At 44.1% G+C, this 21,053-nt stretch overlaps 1 protein-coding gene across 3 annotated transcripts in view; it reads left to right on the forward strand.

Annotated features, from left to right (window-relative positions):
* The window catches only part of st3gal4 (ST3 beta-galactoside alpha-2,3-sialyltransferase 4), a 131,589-nt gene that overhangs the window by 82,963 nt on the left and 27,573 nt on the right, over positions 1 to 21,053 (forward strand). For all 3 annotated transcript variants that reach the window (XM_043676905.1, XM_043676906.1, XM_043676907.1), the window contains one exon: positions 8,700 to 8,789. In XM_043676905.1, coding sequence (XP_043532840.1) covers positions 8,774 to 8,789 — 16 coding nt within the window. In that variant the 5' untranslated portion in view covers positions 8,700 to 8,773. The remainder of the gene's footprint in view (positions 1 to 8,699; positions 8,790 to 21,053) is intronic.

Genomic DNA, 21,053 nt, shown 5'->3' on the forward strand with positions numbered 1-21,053 from the left:
TGGTTAGCACTGCTGCCTCACAGCGCCAGGGACCTGGGTTCCATTCCAGCCTCGGGCAATTGTCTGTGTGCAGTTTGTACATTCTTCGTGTGTCTGGGTTTCCTCCGGGTGCTCCGGTTTCCTCCCACAATCCAAAGATGTGCAGGTTCGGTGAATTGGCCATGCTAAATTGTTCACAGTGTTCAAGGATGTGTAGTTTGGGTGCATTAGTCAGGGGTTAAATGTAGGGTAATGGGTCTGGATTGGTTATTCTTTGGAGGGTTGGTATGGACTTGTTGGGCCAAAGGGCTTGTTTTCATACTCTAGGGATTCTATGATATTTTTGAAATCCCCCACCCTAGGGAAAAGGCATGTACCATTAACCTATCTATACCCCTCATGATTTTATAAAATTCTCAGAGGTCACCTCTCAACCTCCTGTGTTCCAGTCAATATCGTCCCAGCCTATCCAGCCTTTATAACTCAAATCTTCCGCACCTGGCAACATCCTGGTGAATCTCTTCTGAAACCTCTCCTGCATGGCAATATCCTTCTTATAACTGGGTCACCAGAACTGGAGTCGAGAGTGTGGTACTGGAAAAGCACAGCAGGTCAGACAGCATCAGAAGAGCAGGAGAATCGATTTTTCGGGTATAAGCCCTTCATCAGGAATGTGAGGCTTGTGGGTCGGCGTTGCTGAGAGATAAATGGAAGGAGAGTGGGGTTGGGGGGGGGAAGGTAACTGAGAAAGTGATAGGTAGATGAAGGTGAGTGAGATGGTGATTGGTTGGAGCAGACAGATGGGAAAAATGATGGACAGGTCAGGAGGGTGGTGCTGAGTTGGAGGCTTAGGACTGGGATAACGTGGGGGGAGGGGAAATGAGGAAACTGTTGAAGGGCTTATGCCTGAAATGTTGATTCTTCTGCTCCTCGGATGCTGCCTGACCTGCTGTGCTTTTCCAGCAACACATGCTCGACTCTGATTGTCAGCATCTGCAGTCCTCACTTTCTCTCTTTCTGACCAGAACTGGACACAGTACTCTAGGAAAGGTCTCACCAATATCCTGTAAATCCTCAGCATGTCATCCCAACTCCTATACTCAAAGGACTGTTTGATGTGAAAGGCACTATGTAAACATCAGTGAACTGGCAAACTGACAACACGCTGAAACTAATCTCAGAGATTACCCCTTTGTTCCTGGTAATGCTGGCTGCCAAATTTATCTTGTGTTATTTTCATGCAATGTGATATTTTTGATGAGTTGGAGTGTTTATTTTTTTAACCAGTTTTAAAATTGTTTAAATTTGAGCAAACACCATTGTTCCTGCATCCGGCTTGAATAAGACTCTCGTGGAATATCTAAAATTTATTCTCTTTGCCCCATTTAAATGCAGTGCTTGTTGGCATCACAGCTCATAATGGTTCACATTTGAGATGCAGTTAGAGTGAGGTTTGGCTAATTAAAGATAAATTTGATCATTTGTATCACGTCAATGCGCATAAATCAATTCAAATAATTTCCAAGAAGTGGTTATCGATTGGGTGTGGATACGCTTGGGAATACAGACACTGACTCTTTCAATGTATAGAAAATTATTAGACTGCAGAAAGAAGCCATTCCGGCCACCAAGCCAACATGAGCTCTTCAAATAGGAATCACTCTGTAGTGCCAATCTCTGATTGTTTTTCTTTGCTAACCCTTGCCCACTATGTTGTATCCAAACACTCAGTGCCCTCCTGAATGCCTTAATTGAATGTGCCTCCACCAGATTTCCTGGCAGTGCGTTGCAGACCCTAACTACTCGCTGTGTGAAAAAGCTTTTCCTCACTTCATCCTTCATTTTTTTTGGAGATCACTACAAATATACCTTCCTACTTTTACCAGTGGGAACAGCTTCTCCCCATCGACTATCCCTAGTCTGTTTGTGATTTTGAAAGCCTCAATCAAGTCTCCCCTCAGCTGCCTTCTCTCTAAGAAGAACCATTCTAAATTCTTCAATCTGTCTTCATAATTGAAGTCTCTCATTTCTGGAACTATTCTTTTGATGTTCTGCACACACTGTCCAATTAATTCATATCTTCCCGATAATGTGGTGTTCACAACTGTACATGGTATTCCAGCTGAGGACTAACCTGCAATTTATAGAAATTCAGCATCAACTCCTTGCTCTTATACTCTATGCCCGTATTAGTAATGCCAAGGACCCTATGCTTTATTTGCTGCTTTCTCTACCCTGCCACTTTCAACAATCTTTGCACATACGTACCCATGTCCTCTGCTCCTGCACCCACACCTTAGAATTGTAACCCCTATTTTATATTGTCTTTCAGTATCCTTCCTGTCAAAATGCATCACCTCTCACTTGTCTGCAACAAACTCCATCTGCACCATATCCACCTACTCCAGAAACTTGCCTTTGGAGTTCTATACTGTCTTCCTGACTTTACAGTTCTTCAAAGTTCCAAGTCATTTGCAAACTTTGAAATTGATACAAACAGACGCAGACACTCTCTCTCTCTCTCTCCCCCACTCTCTCTCTCTCCCCCACTCTCTCTCTCTCTCTCTCACCTCTCTCTGGTAAAGAATTCCACAATTTCGCAACCCTCTGGGAGAAGAGATTCAGTTTGATTTGGTTTATTACTGTCATGCGTACCTAGCTACAGTGCAAGTTTTGTTTTGTGGGGGGGCAGTATAGGCAGATTATAACATATAATGCTCGCAGGTTGATTGAACGGAGCGAGAAATACAAAGTCATAGCTGCAAAGAAGGTGCACTAAAAGCAAGGTCAGTAGTAGATTTCAAACTTGAGGGTCCATTCAGCAGTCTGATAACAGCGGGGAAGAAGCTGTTCTTGAACCTGTTGGTACATTCTGCCTGACGGAACAGGTTGGAAGAGAGTGTGGGGATTGTCGTTGATTACATTGGCTGCTTTTCCGCAGCAATGATAAGTGTAAATGGAGTCCATGGGTGGAGATTGGCTTGCATGATGAACTGGACTATGTTCACAACTTTCTGTAGCCTGGATGTAAGTTTGCTTGCTGAGCTGGAAGGCTCACTGAGGATGTTACCCAGTATGTTGACGAAACGTCGGAAAATGAACCTTCCAGCTCAGCGAGCAAACTTATATCCAAAACCTTAACCTGAGCTACAAACCTTGTCAAAACTCACTAGCTTTCTGTAGTTTTTCACAGTCTTGGGCAGAGCAATTGCCAAACTCTGATACATCCAGATAGAATGCTTTCTACAGTGCATCTATAAAGGTTAGTGAGAGTCTGTATGGACATGCTGAATTTCCTTAGCCTCCTGAGAAAGAAGAGGCATTGTTGTTCCTTCTTGACCATTGCATTCCACCTCATATCCATTTTAAATGTGCGACTCCTTACTTTGAGATTATGGCCTCTGGCATAGAGCTTCCCTGAACAAGGAGTTGATGTTAGCAATTCTCCAGTTGTCTGGCATCTCTCCTGAGTCGAGGGAAGACTGAAAGAATGTGGCTGGAGGTTGGCTAACATTGTGCCACTATATAAGAAAGGTGGTAAGGACAAGCTAGGAACTATAGACCAGTGAGCCTGACATCAGTGGTGGGTAAATTGTTGGAGGGAACCCCGAGGGACAGGATGTGCTTGTATTTGGAGAGGCAAGGACTGATTAGGGATAGTCAACATGATTTTGGGGTGGGAAATCATCTCTCACAAACTTGACTTGGTTTTTTGAAGAAGTTACAAAGAGGATTTATGAGGACAGAGCAGTGGACTTGATCTATATGGACTTTAGTAAGGCGTTCGACAAGGTTCCCCATGGGAGACTGGTTAGCAAGGTTAGATCTCAGAGAATACAGGGAGAACTAGCCACTTGGATACAGAACTGGCTCAAAGGTAGGAGACAGAGTGTGGTAGTGGAGGGTTGTTTTTCAGACTTGATGCCTGTGACCAGTGGAGTGCCACAAAGATCAGTGCTGGGTCCACTACTTTTCATCATTTTATATAAATGATTTGGATATGAACATAAGTGGTTAAGTTAATAAGTTTGTAGATGCCACCGTAATTGGAGGTGTAGTAGACATTGAAGAAGGTTATTCAAATTACAACAGGATCTTGATCAGATGGGCTAATGGTCTGAGAAGTGGCAGATGAAGTTTAATTTCGATAAATGCAAGGTGCTGTATTTTGGGAAAGCACATCTTAACAAAACTTCTACACTTAATGGTAAGGTCTTAGGGAGTGTTGCTGAACTAAGAGACCTTGGAGTGCAGGTTCATAGCTCCTTGAAAGTAGAGTCACAGGTAGACAGGATAGTGAAGAAGCCGTTTGGTATGCTTTCCTTTATTGGTCAGAGTATTGAGTACAGGAGTTGCACGGAAACAGACCCTTTAGTCCAACTCACCCATGCTGACCACATATACCAATCCAATCTAGTTCCACCTGCCAGCATCAGCCCCATATCCCTCCAAACCCTTCCTATTCATATACCCATCCAAATGCCTCTTAAATATTGCAATTGTACCAGCCTCCACCACATCCTCTGGCAGCTCATTCCATACACGTACCACCCTCTGTGTGAAAATGTTGCCCCTTAGGTCTCTTTTATACCTTCCCCTCTCACCCTAAACCTATGGCCTCTAGTTCTGGACTCCCCCACCCCAGGGAAAAGACTTTGCCTATTTACCCTGTCCATGCACCTCAATGTGACGTCCCAACTCCTGTACTCAATACTCTGACCAATGAAGGAAAGCATACCAAACACCACCTTCACTATCCTATCGACTTGTGACTCCACTTTCAAGGAGCTATGAACCTGTACTCCAAGGTCTCTGCAGGATCGGCTTGTTTTTTGGTCTGTCATTGGGTAATGTCTCAATACATTTGCGGCAATGATGACTTTGCCAGTTATGATTTATTCTGTTTGGGGTGCAATAAGGGCAGGCCACAATCAGGGTCAGCCATGATCTTATTGAATGTTGTAGCAAGCTTGAACGGCTGAAGTCCTAAGTCCTATGTTGGTACCACTGAAGTTTCAGTGCCAACAGTATACAAGATTAACTGTGTTAATGGAGTACTGATTCATTGGGAGCATGCCTTTAGCTTGGTTGTTAACCTTCCCAACAGACTCAGAAGGTCCAAAATTTACCTCCTCTCCATTTCCCAACTCCAGACAGTCTTGTTGAGTGGAGACAGGCTGCAGATGTGGCTCAGAATTCTAGGTAGACATCCAGTAAGATATCCATATCTGGTAGGTGAGGTTGGCCCTTATCAAGTGGCTTATGGAAGTTCACAAAGCCCTCCCACCATCCTGCTCCACTCCCCCTTTATTGGCTGGTTAGTGACATATTCTGCAGCCTTTCAGACTGTTATTCAGTTTGCTCATCCTCCTGTGATATTCCAGTAGACTCCATGGGGAAGCCTGTGAGGATATGAAAACAACAGCAAAGCTGGATGTTCTGTGCAATTAATCGGTAAAATAAATGTAAGTCTCATTAGGATATTCTGTGCTTTATTACACATTGTGAATGGAAACCACTGAAAGTGAGTATTTTATTTCAAGAGTTTCTGCTTTAAATCATATTTAAAAATCTCACAACACGAGGTTATAGTTCAACAGGTTTATTTGAAAGTACTAGCTTTAAGAGCACTGCTCCTTCATCACACGTTAGTTAGTGGGGGAGGATTATAGGGCACAGAATTTACAGGAAAAGTTCAAAGGATCATACAACTGATGCAATCTATTGTACAAACTTAGACTGAAGGGTCTATTTCTGTACTGTATGACTCCATGATTCTATGACCATTGTGTAGGAGAATCAGATGAGGCCCACCTTGACACAGATCATCTGGCTCCATTGTTTATGCTTTTCACAGACAGCAGGGTGAGGTTCTCAAGGCAGTGGCAAGATGCCCGTTCATGGGATTAACACTTGTTAAATCCTTGTTAATATTGCAACTGACATCATTGACATTCAGCTTCCCAGTTTACCAAATTCACAAAACAAGCTAGGAGCTGGGAAAATTTGATAAGGAAACCGAAATGGCTACTTTGCTGCTTGCTTCAAAGGGTCTCCATGTTGTCTGTGACCAAACAGCTCCTTGGGGTATAATCAATGGACACCAGTCGCATGCATCCTTCATCCATGGTGTTTGCCAACCCACTTTGACCATCTGGGCACTCCTGTGCACTGGCTGTGCAGTCTGGAATAACATCGCACCAGCAGTTAGCATTGAAAGGCTGCCGCAGGGCACATAGAGACAGGCATAGACCAGATTAAGCTGTGTCTCAGAAATAATTGCTTGCTTCCTTCACATGTGCTCATTTTGCACCGTTGCCATTTTGCTGCCGATGTCGCTGGGAGGCTGGTGGGACCTGCAAGATACAAGAGAGCAAAGGCATCAGGGCCAGTGGTTAGAAGTGGTTTGGACTCATGCAGAGTGACAGTAAGATTAATGGGAGAATGGCTGTGAGGTGCACAATGCGACCTAACTCATTTGGCAGCACATGGAAGTTTCAGCAATCCCACAGAAGTGGTCCCATTCTTATGGGAAGGAGGCCAATGCGTGAGATGACAGGGGGGGGGGATTGGAATGTCTGTCAGTGCTACTGCTGTGGGGATAGTGTGGTGAGACATGTTCCCTCACTAACCTCTGACTCCACTAATCATGCATGGTCTCTGTGCTGCTTCATTAGTCTCTGGGTACATCTCACCACACTAGCCCCACAAGCAGTAGCACTGACAGCCATACCACCCCCCCTGTCATCTCACGCATTGGACTCCTTCCCTCATTACAGGAAAAGCCAGCCCATACCTGGGTAGGGCGAGCCCACATGGGATAGTGGTGCTTGAAATCTGTGTTCTCACTATGAGGAGAGAAACCTGGTCCACACAGGAGAGGATCGGGACCACTTCCGTGGGATTGTTGAAACTTCCATGTCCTGCCAAATGAGTTAGATCGCACTGTGCACCTCATGGCCATTCTCCCATTAATCTTACTGTCACTGTGCATGAGTCCAAACCATTTCTAACCACTGACCATGATGCCTTTTCTCTCATGTATCATGCAGATTCCACCAGCCTCCCAGTGACATCTGCAGAGAAACACCCAGCTCCCCAAAAGTGCTCTTCTGGACCTCAGAGGATGAGAGAATGGAGGGCTCTAATGAACCATTGGCTTGGTTCATTAAGGCCTCCAGGCCCCATTAGCCCATCCTCCCACCCACACTTTCTGCTACACAGCCAACAGACTGACTGTAATGTATCCCCAGACTAATGAAAGTGGATGCAATAGCGAAGAGAGTGAGAATGCGAGCGCGGTGGCAGCAAAAAGAGTGTGGCACTTTTATCTTGGCTGAGTGGAAAAGGCCATTGACATTTTTTCTGTACTATTTGCTGGTTCTCCGCACCCTGGTGACGGCCCTGACCTGCATCAGACCAGATTGGCAGGGTTGGGGGGACAGCTTCCTCTGCTCATTTTTTCAGGCCTTTTCTCTGGCCCCACCCCATCCCCCAGAAGCCTACAGGAGAATCACAGTGCTATCTTCCCCTTCTCCATCATATTCAGAGTCCTTGTCTGATCAGGGCAGCTCCAGAATGCTAGTAGTTATCCAACAGGCTTTTGAAGATGGGGTACCGATGCTTTGTGAGGATATCTGCCGAGTGGTGAGTTGCTGTTGTGATTGAAGTGTGGTACGATGAGCGGAATCTGTTCTGAGAGATGCCATGGGGAGGGAATAAGTAATTAATGAGATGAATCTGATAAAGCAGTCCGAGAAATCCCGCTAGGCCTTGCAGTAGCTCATCTTCCAAAAAAACTCAAAGCAACTCTGACTCGGCCAAAAGAAACCCCATAATATTCAGCCCTGTTACATCTTTTAAAGAGAAATTGATCAAAGTCCTGTAGAAAAGGACAGAAAACTTGCAAGGGAATTGGAGACAGTTAATAAGCCGCAAGAAATCAAATGAAATGGTGGTGATCTGATGGTATATGTCAGCACTGGTAGTATGGGTTACTGGACTGGGAGTGGTTGAGGTAGTTCACTGGCACCAAACATCCTTTGCCTATACTACATCTAGAATATACCAGATTTATGAGTGGTAGAGGATAAACCACTGTAAGTCTAAACAGAAGAGGTATTTGTTTTAGTTAATGAGATGGCCTATAGCAAGAAGTACATTTTGGATGACAACTCAGGCGTAATTGTGAAGGACTCTCGCGAGCTGTATAAAATGCACCTGTTCCCTCCAAAAGTGAGTGTCAATGAGTGAAAATGGAGGGTCTCCATTCAAAGATTGTGTGGCATCATCAGATTGGGTGTAATTAATGTAAGTTCAGTATTAACTCTAACATTTTAGGAACATGGAAAACAGGAACAAGAGTAGGCCATTTGGCCCTTCGAGCTTGTCCAACATTCAGTACAATCATGGCTGATCTTTCAACTCAGTCTTTTGTTCCTGCTTTGATACTTGTTGATCCCTTTAACACTAAGAATTGTATTTAATCCTTCTTCAAAATCTCCAATGTTTTGGCTTTGACTGCTTTTGTTTTGGTGCTGAATTCCATAGGCTCACCACTCTGGGTGAAGACATTGCTCATCTCAGTCTTAAACAGCTTACTGCATATTGTTAGACTGTAACACATATTATGCAACATCTTTGATCTTTATATTTTGAATGGTTGGTTGTTAGGCATCAGTTTTCGATATGTAAAAACAAAAATCCCTTTGACCTTTCAGGGATTAATCTGTCATGAAGGAGGTGTGAAAAGATGGCTTCGCGAATCCTCTGAGCACCTTGCAGAGTGAGAAAGATGAACTGGAAACCAGGTAAGGGGAGTGTCCTGCGAGCTGAGGGCAAGATCACAGGCTTTTGATCCTTTGTGAGCAGGGTCTCTGGGTTCCCACAGTGCAGTGATTTGCAGAGAGTATGCTGGGTTCTGTATACACAGCGAGAGGGGATTCTGAAATTGCAGTAGTCCCACGGTTACTCAGGTAATGCATTCTGAGAGGCCAGGATGTCTTCCAGAGAAAGGAAGGAGAGGATTTCAACAGAGCTAGCATTGGGCAATTGCCCTCTTCTCTCTCCCTTTCTTCGCTTTCTCTCTCTCCCTCTTTCTCTCTGTCTCTCTCTCTCTCTCTCTTCTGTACATCTCTGACTCTCTCTGTCTCTCTCTCTCTTTTATCTCTGTCTTTGACTCCCCCCAATTCCCTCTTTATCTTGTAACTGCTGTAATTTGACTGAAGCAATGACCTTTGCCTTCAGTCATGTCATGACACTCCAACCACTGTTTGTGCCAGGGCTAGTCTGACCACAGCCACCATCTTCTAAAACAATCACCATCTGGGGCGGCTATGTGGTCATGTCAGATTAGCCCCAGCCCCACCTTTGGCTTTGAAGTGAGAAAGGTACAGGGATGTAACACCTGATGCTAATTGGCATAGAATTGGCATTGTCAAAGGGATATAAGATTGACACATTCCTCTAGATTTAGATCTCTAGCTTCTTGGAATGTCCAATCAAGGGGAGCTACAAATTAAATCAATTTGCAACATATTATTCCAGGAGAAGTATAATAGTTTCCCCTTTGGCAGAGAGAAACAATGAATGGGCAGTGCCAACTCAATTGACTGCTGGAATTGAAGATCCTGTAGTGCAGTTTATAGTGGGACCCTCGGATCAGCAGAAAAGACTTTCACTCTTATCAGCATGAGTGGTGTCAGGATTTTTAAAACCTGATTTTGCAGGCAAGGTGAAGGTGAAAATAATTTTAGAAAATGGATATAAAATTGAAAAATATTAGGATCAGTGCTGCAGAGCATCCTTCTGAGTAGTGCCTGTATCTCCCACAGAATACACACCATGCATGATCTTGTGGAGGGAAAACTGAGGTGTATTCTAACAAGATGTCTTGCATCTGTGATTCAATCTTAGTGTTTTATTTGACATTTATAATACGAAACAGTATCATGCAGTTTTCATAAAGCTATTTGCCAAATTTCCATTCGTTCAAAAATATGCAATATGCAACTCTCTCGGCAGTAATAACCTTTTCTCCCAGTTTTTTATACTCAATCTTAATTGCTTATCACTTTTTATTTTGGCACGTAGTATCTCTCTCTCTCGACCTCCTTGCTTTTTTTTTCTCGTTTTGTCTCCTCCATTTGTGGGCCATGTGTTTTTTTCAGAATTAATTAGTCCTCATGGGTATTTGGCAACATGCACTGCAAACAGAAGAAACCAGGCTGATTATCCCTCCGGGAGGACATGGCCTAGTGGTATGATCACTAAGCTGTTAATACAGAGACCCAGGTAATAATCTGGCGGCCAGAATTTGAATTCTGTCATGACAGAGAGTGGAATTTGAATTCAATAAAATACCTGAAGTTAAGAAGAACTCCACCTTCACCCTTTGGCTCCACAAACAAATTGCTGTTAATACAGAGACCCAGGTAATAATCTGGCGGCCAGAATTTGAATTCTGTCATGACAGAGAGTGGAATTTGAATTCAATAAAAAAACCTGAAGTTAAGAAGAACTCCACCTTCACCCTTTGGCTCCACAAACAAATTGCCATTGTGTTCTTTAACGAACTTTCCTCTTTCCCTTATTTTAAAGTACTTGTAAAGTAACTTAGGATTGTCTTTTATTTTACTTGCCATTATTCTTTCATGTCATTTTTTTGTTTGCCTAATTTGCCTATTAAGTTTCCTTTTGTACGTTCTGTACTCCTGTAGGCCTTCTGCTGCTTTGAGCCCTCATTTTCTGCCGTAGTCTCCCTTTTTCTCTTAATCCAATCCCTCGATATCAAGGGTTCACAGAATTTATTGGTCTCACATTTTGTCTTTATTGAAACATGTTGATCCTGGTCTTCCTGCTTCCTTCTTGAATGTGTCCCACTGCTGTGACACAGATCTACCTAAAAGTATCTGCTCCCAGTCCACTTTGACCCAATCATACCTGATCTAATCACAATCAGCCGTCCCCCAATTTAGAACTTTGATTCCAGGCCCATCCTTGTCATTTTCCATAACAATCTTGATTCTAAGGAGCTATAATCACTGTCTGAAAAATGCTGCCCCACTATTACTTCAACCAATTGCCTGCTTTCATTACTTAAAATGAAGTCCAGCATCACATTTACTCCACGTTGTCAGCTGATAATGATTTGCCACCAAAATGTTAACGTCACTACAACAGTATTTCAGTGTAAGTGCTGCCAAGTATAAACTTTCAGGCAAAGGTGTCTCGTTAAATAGAGTGGATTGAAATTGCATCTTGTCAAAACGTGATTCCCGGGCTAAAAAGTTCCATTTTAATTCGGATAATCCTGGTGATATTCTAGTCAGTGTGCTGGAAGAAGAGGTGAGGGAGGGGGCTTGACTAGGGTTGGAACAATAAATTTTCCACACATCCTAGGGGCAATGTGGATTACCATAGTAATGCATCCCAGTTTTAGGAGATGAGTGGAGTTCAGAGTGGTGAATCTCTGGAATTCATTGCCTCAGAAGGCTGTGGAGGCCAGGTCATTGAGTATATTTAAGACTGAGATAGGTTCTTGAGTATCAAGGGTTACAGGGAGAATGGGGTTGAGAAATTTCTCAGCCATGATTGAATGGCAGAGCAGACTCAATGGGCTGAATGGATAATTTCTGTTTCTATGTTTTATGGTCTTAAATGCAAGATGTGAACAAGATCATCCAAGTAGAATACACAAAACAGAAATTGCAGAGAAACTCAGCAGGTCTGGTAACACCTGTGGAGAGAAAACAAAGTTTCTGACCCTTCTTCAGAATTCACAGTTATTGTTATTTCTTAACTCTTAGTCAAAAATTTAAATAAATGTAAAACGTACGGTAGTTTAGAACGTTTTGAATTGGAGAAAGCAAATTCTGAATGGAAGTATTTTGAAAATAATGAAAATAGATGCAGATCTGAGCTTGCCCATTTGTCAGAACAGCAGCTGACTGTGGAATGGAATTTATAGTGGGATCCAAAGTTTTGGCCCTCCAATATTTAATTCAAGGAAATTTCAGTTCATCTAGATAATGGAAGAGCCAGAAAACTCTGAATTTATAGTTGCGCAAGATCACTATAATGTGAAAACTGTTATGTTTTAAGTTATGTCATCAAGAGGCAGCATGTAAATGAGAAATAGTAGAGGAGCTTACTATAGATCCTATTGCACATAGCATAAGTAACGGTGGAAGAAAAGAAGACATCATAGGTGATTATTTTGTTATGATTAGGTAAGAGTAGAATCAAGCTAAAGATGTTGGAGGATGATAGTGGGGTCACTGGACAAAAGCAACTGAAAGATTAGATTAGATTCCCTACAGTGTGGAACCGTCCCTTCAGCCCGACAAGTCCACACCAACCCTCTGAAGAACAACTCACCCAGACCCACTTCCCTCTGACTAATGCACCTAACATTATGGGCAATTTACATGGCCAATTCACCTGAACTGCACATCTTTGGACTGTGGGAGGAAACTGGATCACCCTAAAGAAACCCACACAGGCACGGAGAGAATGTGCAAACTCCACACAGATAGTTGCCCAAAGCAGGAATTGAACCTGGGTCCCTGGCACTGTGAGGCAGCAATGCTAACCACTGAGCCACCATGCTGCCCTGTGTAATAGTTTTACCTTGTAATAGTCGCATAGAATGCCCCACCTAGTTATAGGCAAATGCATCTTAAAATCTGTTTTGAATTTTGATGGATGTGAACATTTATAAATCAGTATTAATGCAGGCACACAAATTCTAGAAAATATGAAGCATGTTGCTTGTAATCCTCACTAACTCTTATGAGGATCCCGATGAATAGAATTATTTTTTGTCGTGTACGAAAACCCACACTTACTTTTCTTTGTATTTCCAGCATAATGCTGTCTCATAAAATTATTTTGTGTGCCTTCCACATACACTAAAAATACCAAACCAGTTTAGTCAAGTTATAAAATTAAAGAATCCTGTTGGAACATGAGTATATAAAATTTCTCAGTTTTTGTTTTAAATGTTAGATTTAGAACTGGCTCAAAGGTAGAAGACAGAGGGTGGTGGTGGAGGGTTGTTTTTCAGACTTGGAGGCTTGTGACCAGTGGAGTGCCACAAGGATCGGTGCTGGGTCCTCTACTTTTTGTCATTTACATGAATGATTTGGATGCGAGCATAAGAGGTACAGTTAGTAAGTTTGCAGATGACACCAAAATTGGAGGGTTACCTCAGATTACAACAGGATCTGGACCAGATGGGCCAATGGGCTGAGAAGTGGCAGATGGAGTTCAATTCAGATAAATGTGAGGTGCTGCATTTTGGGAAAGCAAAACTTAGCAGGACTTATACACTTAATGGTAAGGTCCTAGGGAGTATTGCTGAACAAAGAGACCTTGGAGTATAATTTATTAGTTCCTTGAAAGTGAGGTCACAGGTAGATAGGATACTGAAGAAGGCATTCGGTATGCTTTCCTTTATTGGTCAGAGTATTGAGTACAGGAGTTGGGAGGTCATGTTGCGGCTGTACAGGACATTGGTTAGGCCACTGTTGGAATATTGTGTGCAATTCTGCTCTCCTTCCTATCGGAAAGATGTTATGAAACTTGAAAGGGTTCAGAAAAGATTTACAAGAATGTTGCCAGGGTTGGAGGATTTTGACCTATAGGGAGAGGCTGAACAAGCTGGGGCTGTTTTCCCTGGAGTTTTGGAGGCTGAGGGGTGACCTGATAGAGGTTTACAAAATTATGAGGGGCATGGATAGGATAAATAGACAAAGTATTTTCCCTGTGGTGGGGGAGTCCAGAACTAGAGGGCATAGGTTTAGGGTGAGAGGGGAAAGATATAAAAGAGACCTTAGGGGCAACATTTTTACGCAGAGGGTGGTACGTGTATGGAATGAGCTGCCAGAGGATGTGGTGGAAGCTGGTACAATTGCAACATTTAAGAGGCATTTGGATAGGTATATGAATAGGAAGGGTTTGGAGGGATATGGGCTGGGTGCTGGCAGGTGGGACTAGATTGGGTCGGGATATCTGTTCGGTATGGCCGGGTTGGACTGAATGGTCTGTTTCCATGCTTTACATCTCTATGAATATGATTAAGAGTTTAATTATGACTATGACAATTGGGGGGAAACCACCATCTGCTGCCCACTGGGGAAGGTAACTACTGTTCTTCCCTGTTCTGGCCAGGTAACTCCAGGCACACAGCAATGTGATTGACTCTTAAATGGTCTCTGGGCATTTAAAGATGGGACAATAAATGCTGGCCTAGCCAGTAATGCTCATATACCATGAATTAATCAAATAAATTAGGACTTGGGGTCCAACTCTGTAGGTGGGTGGGAGGTCCCTTAACTCTCTCACCTACCCTTTAACCGTATTCCCACAACACTCCCATGTCCCTTCACCCCCACTGTCCCCATGCAGCCACCCCTCCTGCCCATAACTCCTTCACCCTTTCCCCTTCCATGCCTAGTATGTACTGTGCATAGAATTTGTAATTTCGAAAATAACATCGAGATTGTAGAATCCCTACAGTGTGCAAGCAGGCAATTCAGCCCATCGAGTCCACACCGACCCTTTGACGAGCATCTCACTCAGACCAACCTCCCTACCCTATTCCTGTAACTCTGCATTTCCCATGACCAACTCCATTAGCCTGCACATGCCTGGACACTATGTGCACTTTAGCATGGCCAATCCAGCCTAACCTGCACATCTTTGGACAGTAGAAGGAAACCAGAGCACCCGGAGGAAACCCACGCAGACACGGGGAGAACGTGCAAACTCTACACAGACAGTTGCTTGAGGCTGGAATCGAACCCGAGTCCCTGACGCTATGAAGCAGTGGTGCTAACCATTGAGCCACCATGCCACCCAGATGATCATCTAACTGTCAGAATAAACAAATCCTCATTCAAAAAACATGTGAATCTTATAGGGGTCTGAGCAATGTGGATTCTGAAGAGATGCATGGCAGAATTGGATAAAATATCTGATATTTGAAACCTCCTGCTCCATCTTATACACCTATCACAAATGCGAGGCAAGATTCTTGCTAGCCACTGGCAGGTTACCAATCAGCAGTGTTTTTAATTTGTTAAACACTTACTGATGACCCAATAATATATAGCTTTCCATCTTCCCAGCTCACCAAACAAGCTCGATATTCAGAAAACTTGAGATGGAAATCTGAGCATTTACCGAGCGAATTCAGCTCATCACTGAAGGACCTCAGTGTTGGCCACTGGGCACCAACATCTCCGGGTACACTCCTCTGGCACCAGCCACACGTACCCCACATTTAGACATTGGCACCAAACATGCATCAGCGTCGGTCTGTCCCTTTGACACATCTCCAATCCACTTACAGGACACTTCTGCAATTCAATTCAGCACCTTAGATAGTACCGGCAACCCATCATCGTAATGCTGCATCTCTGGGCTTTTTGCTACTTAGGGCACACTCACTGTGATCCCAGCTGATGCACACAGCATTGCTGCCCAGTCCTGCCTTGCTTTCCCTATCTGTCCTCGCCATCTCAGCCAAAGATGTGAGGCTTCAGTCTTGCCTGACTGTTTGTAACAGACACACAGGATGGAAACTGTTATGACTGTTGGTGGGCCTAATTCAGGTCAGGGGCGATAACCTCTGGCCAGGAGGTGCCAGCACTGTTACTTAGGGCAGCCATTGATACTCGTCCAGGGTTACCTGGAAACAGTCCATCAGCCAATCGGGATGGTCAGAGTCAGGCTGCTGTAAACATTAGGGATGAGAACCTGAATATCAGGCAGCCCACTGTCCATTTTCATAGCATCCGTAGAGTAGTAGAATCCCCATAGTGTCGAAACTGGCCATTCGGCCCAACAAATCACACCGACCCCTCAAAAAGTAACCCTCCCAGACCCATTCCCCTCCCCCTATTACTCTACATTTACCCCTGACTAATGCACCTAATCTACACATCCCTGGAGTTTGGACAATTTAACATAGCCAATTCACCTAATCTGCAGATCATTTGAGTCCATTTGCCCTCCTAGAGGCTGTTTCCTATCTGAAATGTGAGAGTCAGGCATAAAGAGAGATGAAAGTTGGAGGAGCAGCTGTTGGTGCTGGTGTAGTTGAGGAGGTGTCCCAGATGAGTCGGTGGCACTGAGGGCATGCAGCGTTAGTGGATATTGGGGGTTGGGGTGGGTGATGATGAGTGAAGGGTTGGGAGGGGCGGTGGTAGGCATCAGTCAGAGTGATAGAAATGAACCTGAAAGGAAGGTGGATCCAGGAGCAGGGAGGGAGTGTGTGTGTGAGGTATCAGAGAGGAGATACTGGTATAGTGGAGAAAGTCATTGGCAAGGACATTTCTCCAGATACACGAGTCTGCTCTATTCTGGTTGGCAAGCCTCAAACCAGACTTCCCTGGGCCGGGGTAGTGACCTCTACTGCTGGTCTTGGAGGGGTTGAGGGATTGTCCTATCTCTGTACCACCCCATCCACCAGGATCTCCAGGTTTCTCCCCAAAAAACACAGGGTGCCAATTTCCCTCTTTCTGCTGTGTCTGAGGCAGGTATCAGGGCCCCCAACTCCCATGAATTCCGGGATATCCACTGAGTGGTGAATTGTTCTGTGAGCAGCCAGAATTTGACATGATGGTTGCCATGAGGGCAGGTTAAATAGTTAAAGTGGTGAGTCTGATAAGATGCACCTGTAAAACTTGTTAGGTCTAGTAATAGAGATCCCTCCAAAAAATACTTAACACAACAAGAATATGTAAGAGGCAGCCCACAATATTAATCATAAAACTGTTAAGATAATAAAACCGTTGTCTTCTTGTGTTAACAATGACTGTTGAACTAAATCCATTAATGGGCTTGGAATCAAACCACCATTCATACATTGAGCTCTTATGGCTATGTTTACAAAGATGTGCAATGTGTTAAATCCACTGATGGCAGTAATCTATTTATAGATGCAAGCATCTATTTGCAGATAAAAGCAGAAAGTAGATGTCTGAGGTATCAATCAATTAAATGCATCCATCGCAGCCAAATCTGAATACCCAATTACAGTTTAATGTAAAAGGCCACTTTAGGGCCCTTGTGGCTCAATGGTAATGTCTCCAACTCTGAGCCAGGAGGCCTGGGTTCAAGTCTCACTTGCTCCAGAGACATTTCTGACAGTTTGATTCGAAGATAAGCGCAGAGGAGCACATTATCCATTGGATAGTTACTGTAATGCATCATGAGACTTTGCCACTTTCATAATGCTGGAATAAAGTCCTGAAATTGATCATTAAATGACTAAATATTTGATTTACCAGGTATTATTATATTAATGTAAGTGAAACTGTCAATAACATTTCGTACTTGACTACTGAAAGGTTCCCTGCTCCAAATTAGGGTTCCCCTCTGATTTATGACACAATCCTGGGCCCGTAAAACCAGGATTAGGGGAGGGGACATCTCCATGCAGGATCTGCATGCCCCAGGTTCCACAAAACAATATGGGATAAACCTGTGTTAGGGTGGGAAATACTGCTCATTATGATGGCCCCGGTCTAATTTCAACATTCCAAGTAGTTTACATTAGATTTTCAAAAAAAATAGGAACAGATGTAGGCCATTCAGCCCCTCACTCCTGCCCCACCATTCAACAAGATTGTGGCTGATCTGCCCCAGGCCTCAATTCCTCTTCCATGCCAGCTCAGCATAGACGTCAATACCTCACTATGTCAAAGATCCATCTGAGTGCTTTTTAACTACTTTCAGTAACCTATCCTCAACAAGACTCTGGGTGCAGATTTCTGGGCACTCACTACTCTCCTGAGGGTAGAAATTCCTTTGCATCTCAAGGTTAAACACGCTTCCCCTTATTTTGTAACTATGTCCCCTAGTTGGAGATTCGCCCACTAATGGAAATGTTATCTTAACATTTACTTTATCAAGTCATCTTAAATTCTTTTATATATCAATAAGATAACCCCACATTCTTCTAGATGCGCATCAAGAGAGGCATAACCTTTTAAGCAATTATTGATAAGTAATACATTCATCTCCAGATGCTGTCTAGAGAATCTCTTTTGAACTGCCTCCAAAGCCAATGTATTGTTTTAAATATGGGACTGAAAACTGTAGATGCAGCCTCACTAACCCTCTGTACAGTTGTAGCAAGACTTCCCCATGTTTAAGCTCTAATTCCCAAACGGTGAAGGCCAAAATTCTATTTGTCCTTTGGTGCACTTGTATATTCACTTTTTACGTTGCTTATATAAGAACATCCAGATTCCTCTGCACTGTGCCTTTTTGGAGTCTCTCTCTATTTAAATAATAATCTGCCTTTTGAATCTTACAACCAAAGTAGTTGGATTTTCTCCTTAGAATTATAATTAAATGAAGTTTGGGTCCAAAGTACCCAGGTTGTGATAATAATTCACAATTTGAATTGTAACGAAATTACATTAGATTAGATTAAATACAGTGTGGAAACAGGCCCTTCGGCCCGACAAGTCCACACCGACCCTCTGAAGGGCCTTTCTACAGGCCATTCTGATCTATGATTCAAAATGGAAGGCTGCATTTTACAGTCTTACCATGTCTCTCTGCCTGTGTGTGGGTGGACGTGTCTGTGTTTGTGTGGGTGTGTGTTTGTGTCTGTGCAATGTATGCCTGTGTGTGTGTTTTGTGTGTGTGTGTTTTGTGTGTGTGTGTGTGTGTGTATGTATGTCAGTGTGGAGATGGCAGGTTGGGGGGAGTATTGCGTTCTTACTGCTCTCTTCATGCCCTGGCATGCCCACAGTTCTACAGAGATTGGATGAGATTCATGCTTGCCCTGCTCTTGTCCAGGTTGAATCCTTTTAGGCAGTAATTAATCACCTCTTTGAGGATCTGCCCTGATCATATTGAATGGCCGAGCCAGCTCGAAGGATCAAATGGCCTGTGCCTGTTCCTATTTTCTGAATTTTCCACCCTAGCCTCACGGGCAGGATATGTCAGCAGGTCACTTGCTTGAGGCTCAGGCAGAGAGGTATGAGAGAGGGTGCTTCCCTCTGCAGACCTCTTTCCCCCTAAGTGATTACCTCCAACCTATAGCTTTTCCCTACCACCAGTATCTCTATAAAGGGCCCAACCAGCCTCTTCTAGAGCTGAAAATGTGTTGCTGGAACAGCGCAGCAGGTCAGGCAGCATCCAGGGAACAGGAGAATCGACGTTTCGGGCATAAGCCCTTCTTCAGGAATGAGGAAAATGTGTCCAGCAGGCTAAGATAAAAGGTAGGGAGGAGGGACTTGGGGGAGGGGCGTTGGAAATGCGATAGGTGGAAAGAGGTCAAGGTGAGGGTGATAGGTCAGACTGGGGTGGGGGCGGAGAGGTCAGGAAGAAGATTGCAGGTTAGGAAGGCGGTGCTGAGTTCGATGGATTTGACTGAGACAAGGTGGGGGGAGGGGAAATGAGGAAACTGGAGAAATCCGAGTTCATCCCTTGTGGCTGGAGGGTTCCTAGGCGGAAGATGAGGCGCTCTTCCTCCAACCGTCGTGTTGTTGTGGTCTGGCGATGGAGGAGTCCAAAGACCTGCATATCCTTGGTGGAGTGGGAGGGGGAGTTGAAGTGTTGAGCCACAGGGTGGTTGGGTTGGTTGGTCCGGGTGTCCCAGAGGTCTTCTAGAGCTGCCAGGCCTCGCCTTCCTCCATGACACGGACCAAACCCCGCCCTGCAATAACCTGGTCCTGAACTCTGGGATGATGAATCTGTGTCCTGCTTATAGACTCAGTCCTGCTACTGCTGGTGCTGGCCAGTCGTATTGGAATACCCACTCTCTTTGACAGGGCGTCGTCCTGAGGGAGAGCTGCATCCCCGTCGCAATTCAGTTAAAAGCCACTAACTTGCAGGCAGCCGGTGCTGACAGTAATACATTCTGTTTTACTCTTTGGGTGGTGAAGGGGGAAATCCTGCTATCTGAAATGTCTTTCTGCAATATTTATTCATGTGATGTGCTCATCGCTGGCTGAGTCAGCATTCAGTGCCCATTCTTCATTCCTGTCAGCAGTCCTGTTGTTCTGCTTCGGTCTTTGTAGGTAGGCACATCCACAATGCTGTGAGAGAGAGAGTTCCAGGATTGTGACCTGGCAACACTGAAAGGAATATTTCCAAGTTAGGCTGGTGAATGGCTCGGAGGGGAACTTTCAGGGGGTGGTGTTCCCACGTATTGGCTACCCTTGTCCTTTTAGATGGAAGTGTTCGTGGGTTTAGAAGGTGTGTAAGGAGCCGAGGTTGGTTGTTGCAGTGCATCTTGTCAATGGTGTACAGTGCTGCTTCTCAGTGTCAGTGGTGGAGTGGGGTTGAAGGGAGTGGATGAGGTTGGCTACTTTGTCCTGGATGGTGTCAAGCTTCTTGAGTAATGGTGGGACTGCACCCATCCAGGCAAGTGGGGAGTATTCCATCACCTCCTGACTTGTGCCTTGGACAGGCTTTGGGGAGTCAGGAGGTGAGTTAACCACTGCAGTATTCAGAGCCTCTGATTTGATCTTGTCCCACTGTATTTATGTGGCAAGTCCAATTCCTTTTGGTCTAGTTTCTGGTCAATGGTCAATGTTGATTAGTAGCGGACGTTTGTGATGATAATGCTAACAAACTTTGGCATTTAAGTGAACTCAGACCAGGCCTAGTGATGGTTTCTTTTTCAAGGTTACAGTAACTAACAGCTGATTCTCAATTTACCTAACCTTTAGGTGCTATTTTCTTTCCAAATTCCTGCAAAGTGCATAGATCAATGGTTGATAAATCCCTCCATTGAAAGGTAAGCAAGTTCCAAGTCAACAAAGTCTGACAGCCTCCTTCTTCCCATGGAACTGGATTTGGCATTAAAAACATAAAAGAAAAACCCTGAATTCAGTTCAAACCTCGCAGGTGAAGCTGACTTGTTACATGCAGCAGGAGCTTCCTGGTGTTATGGGGACACCAGTGTGTTCTCTTGTGTTGAGGGAATGGCTTGGTTGAGGCTTTTAAAGGGATAAAACTGCTCGTTAATTTAGATGCGATATTATTTTTCTTGGAGCCAGCGTGATATAAACTTTGCCTCTAAGGAGTTAAAACTGAAAAGCCCT

The sequence above is a fragment of the Chiloscyllium plagiosum genome, chromosome 35 (assembly GCF_004010195.1).
Source record: "Chiloscyllium plagiosum isolate BGI_BamShark_2017 chromosome 35, ASM401019v2, whole genome shotgun sequence".
In the NCBI taxonomy this organism is placed as follows: domain Eukaryota; kingdom Metazoa; phylum Chordata; class Chondrichthyes; order Orectolobiformes; family Hemiscylliidae; genus Chiloscyllium; species Chiloscyllium plagiosum.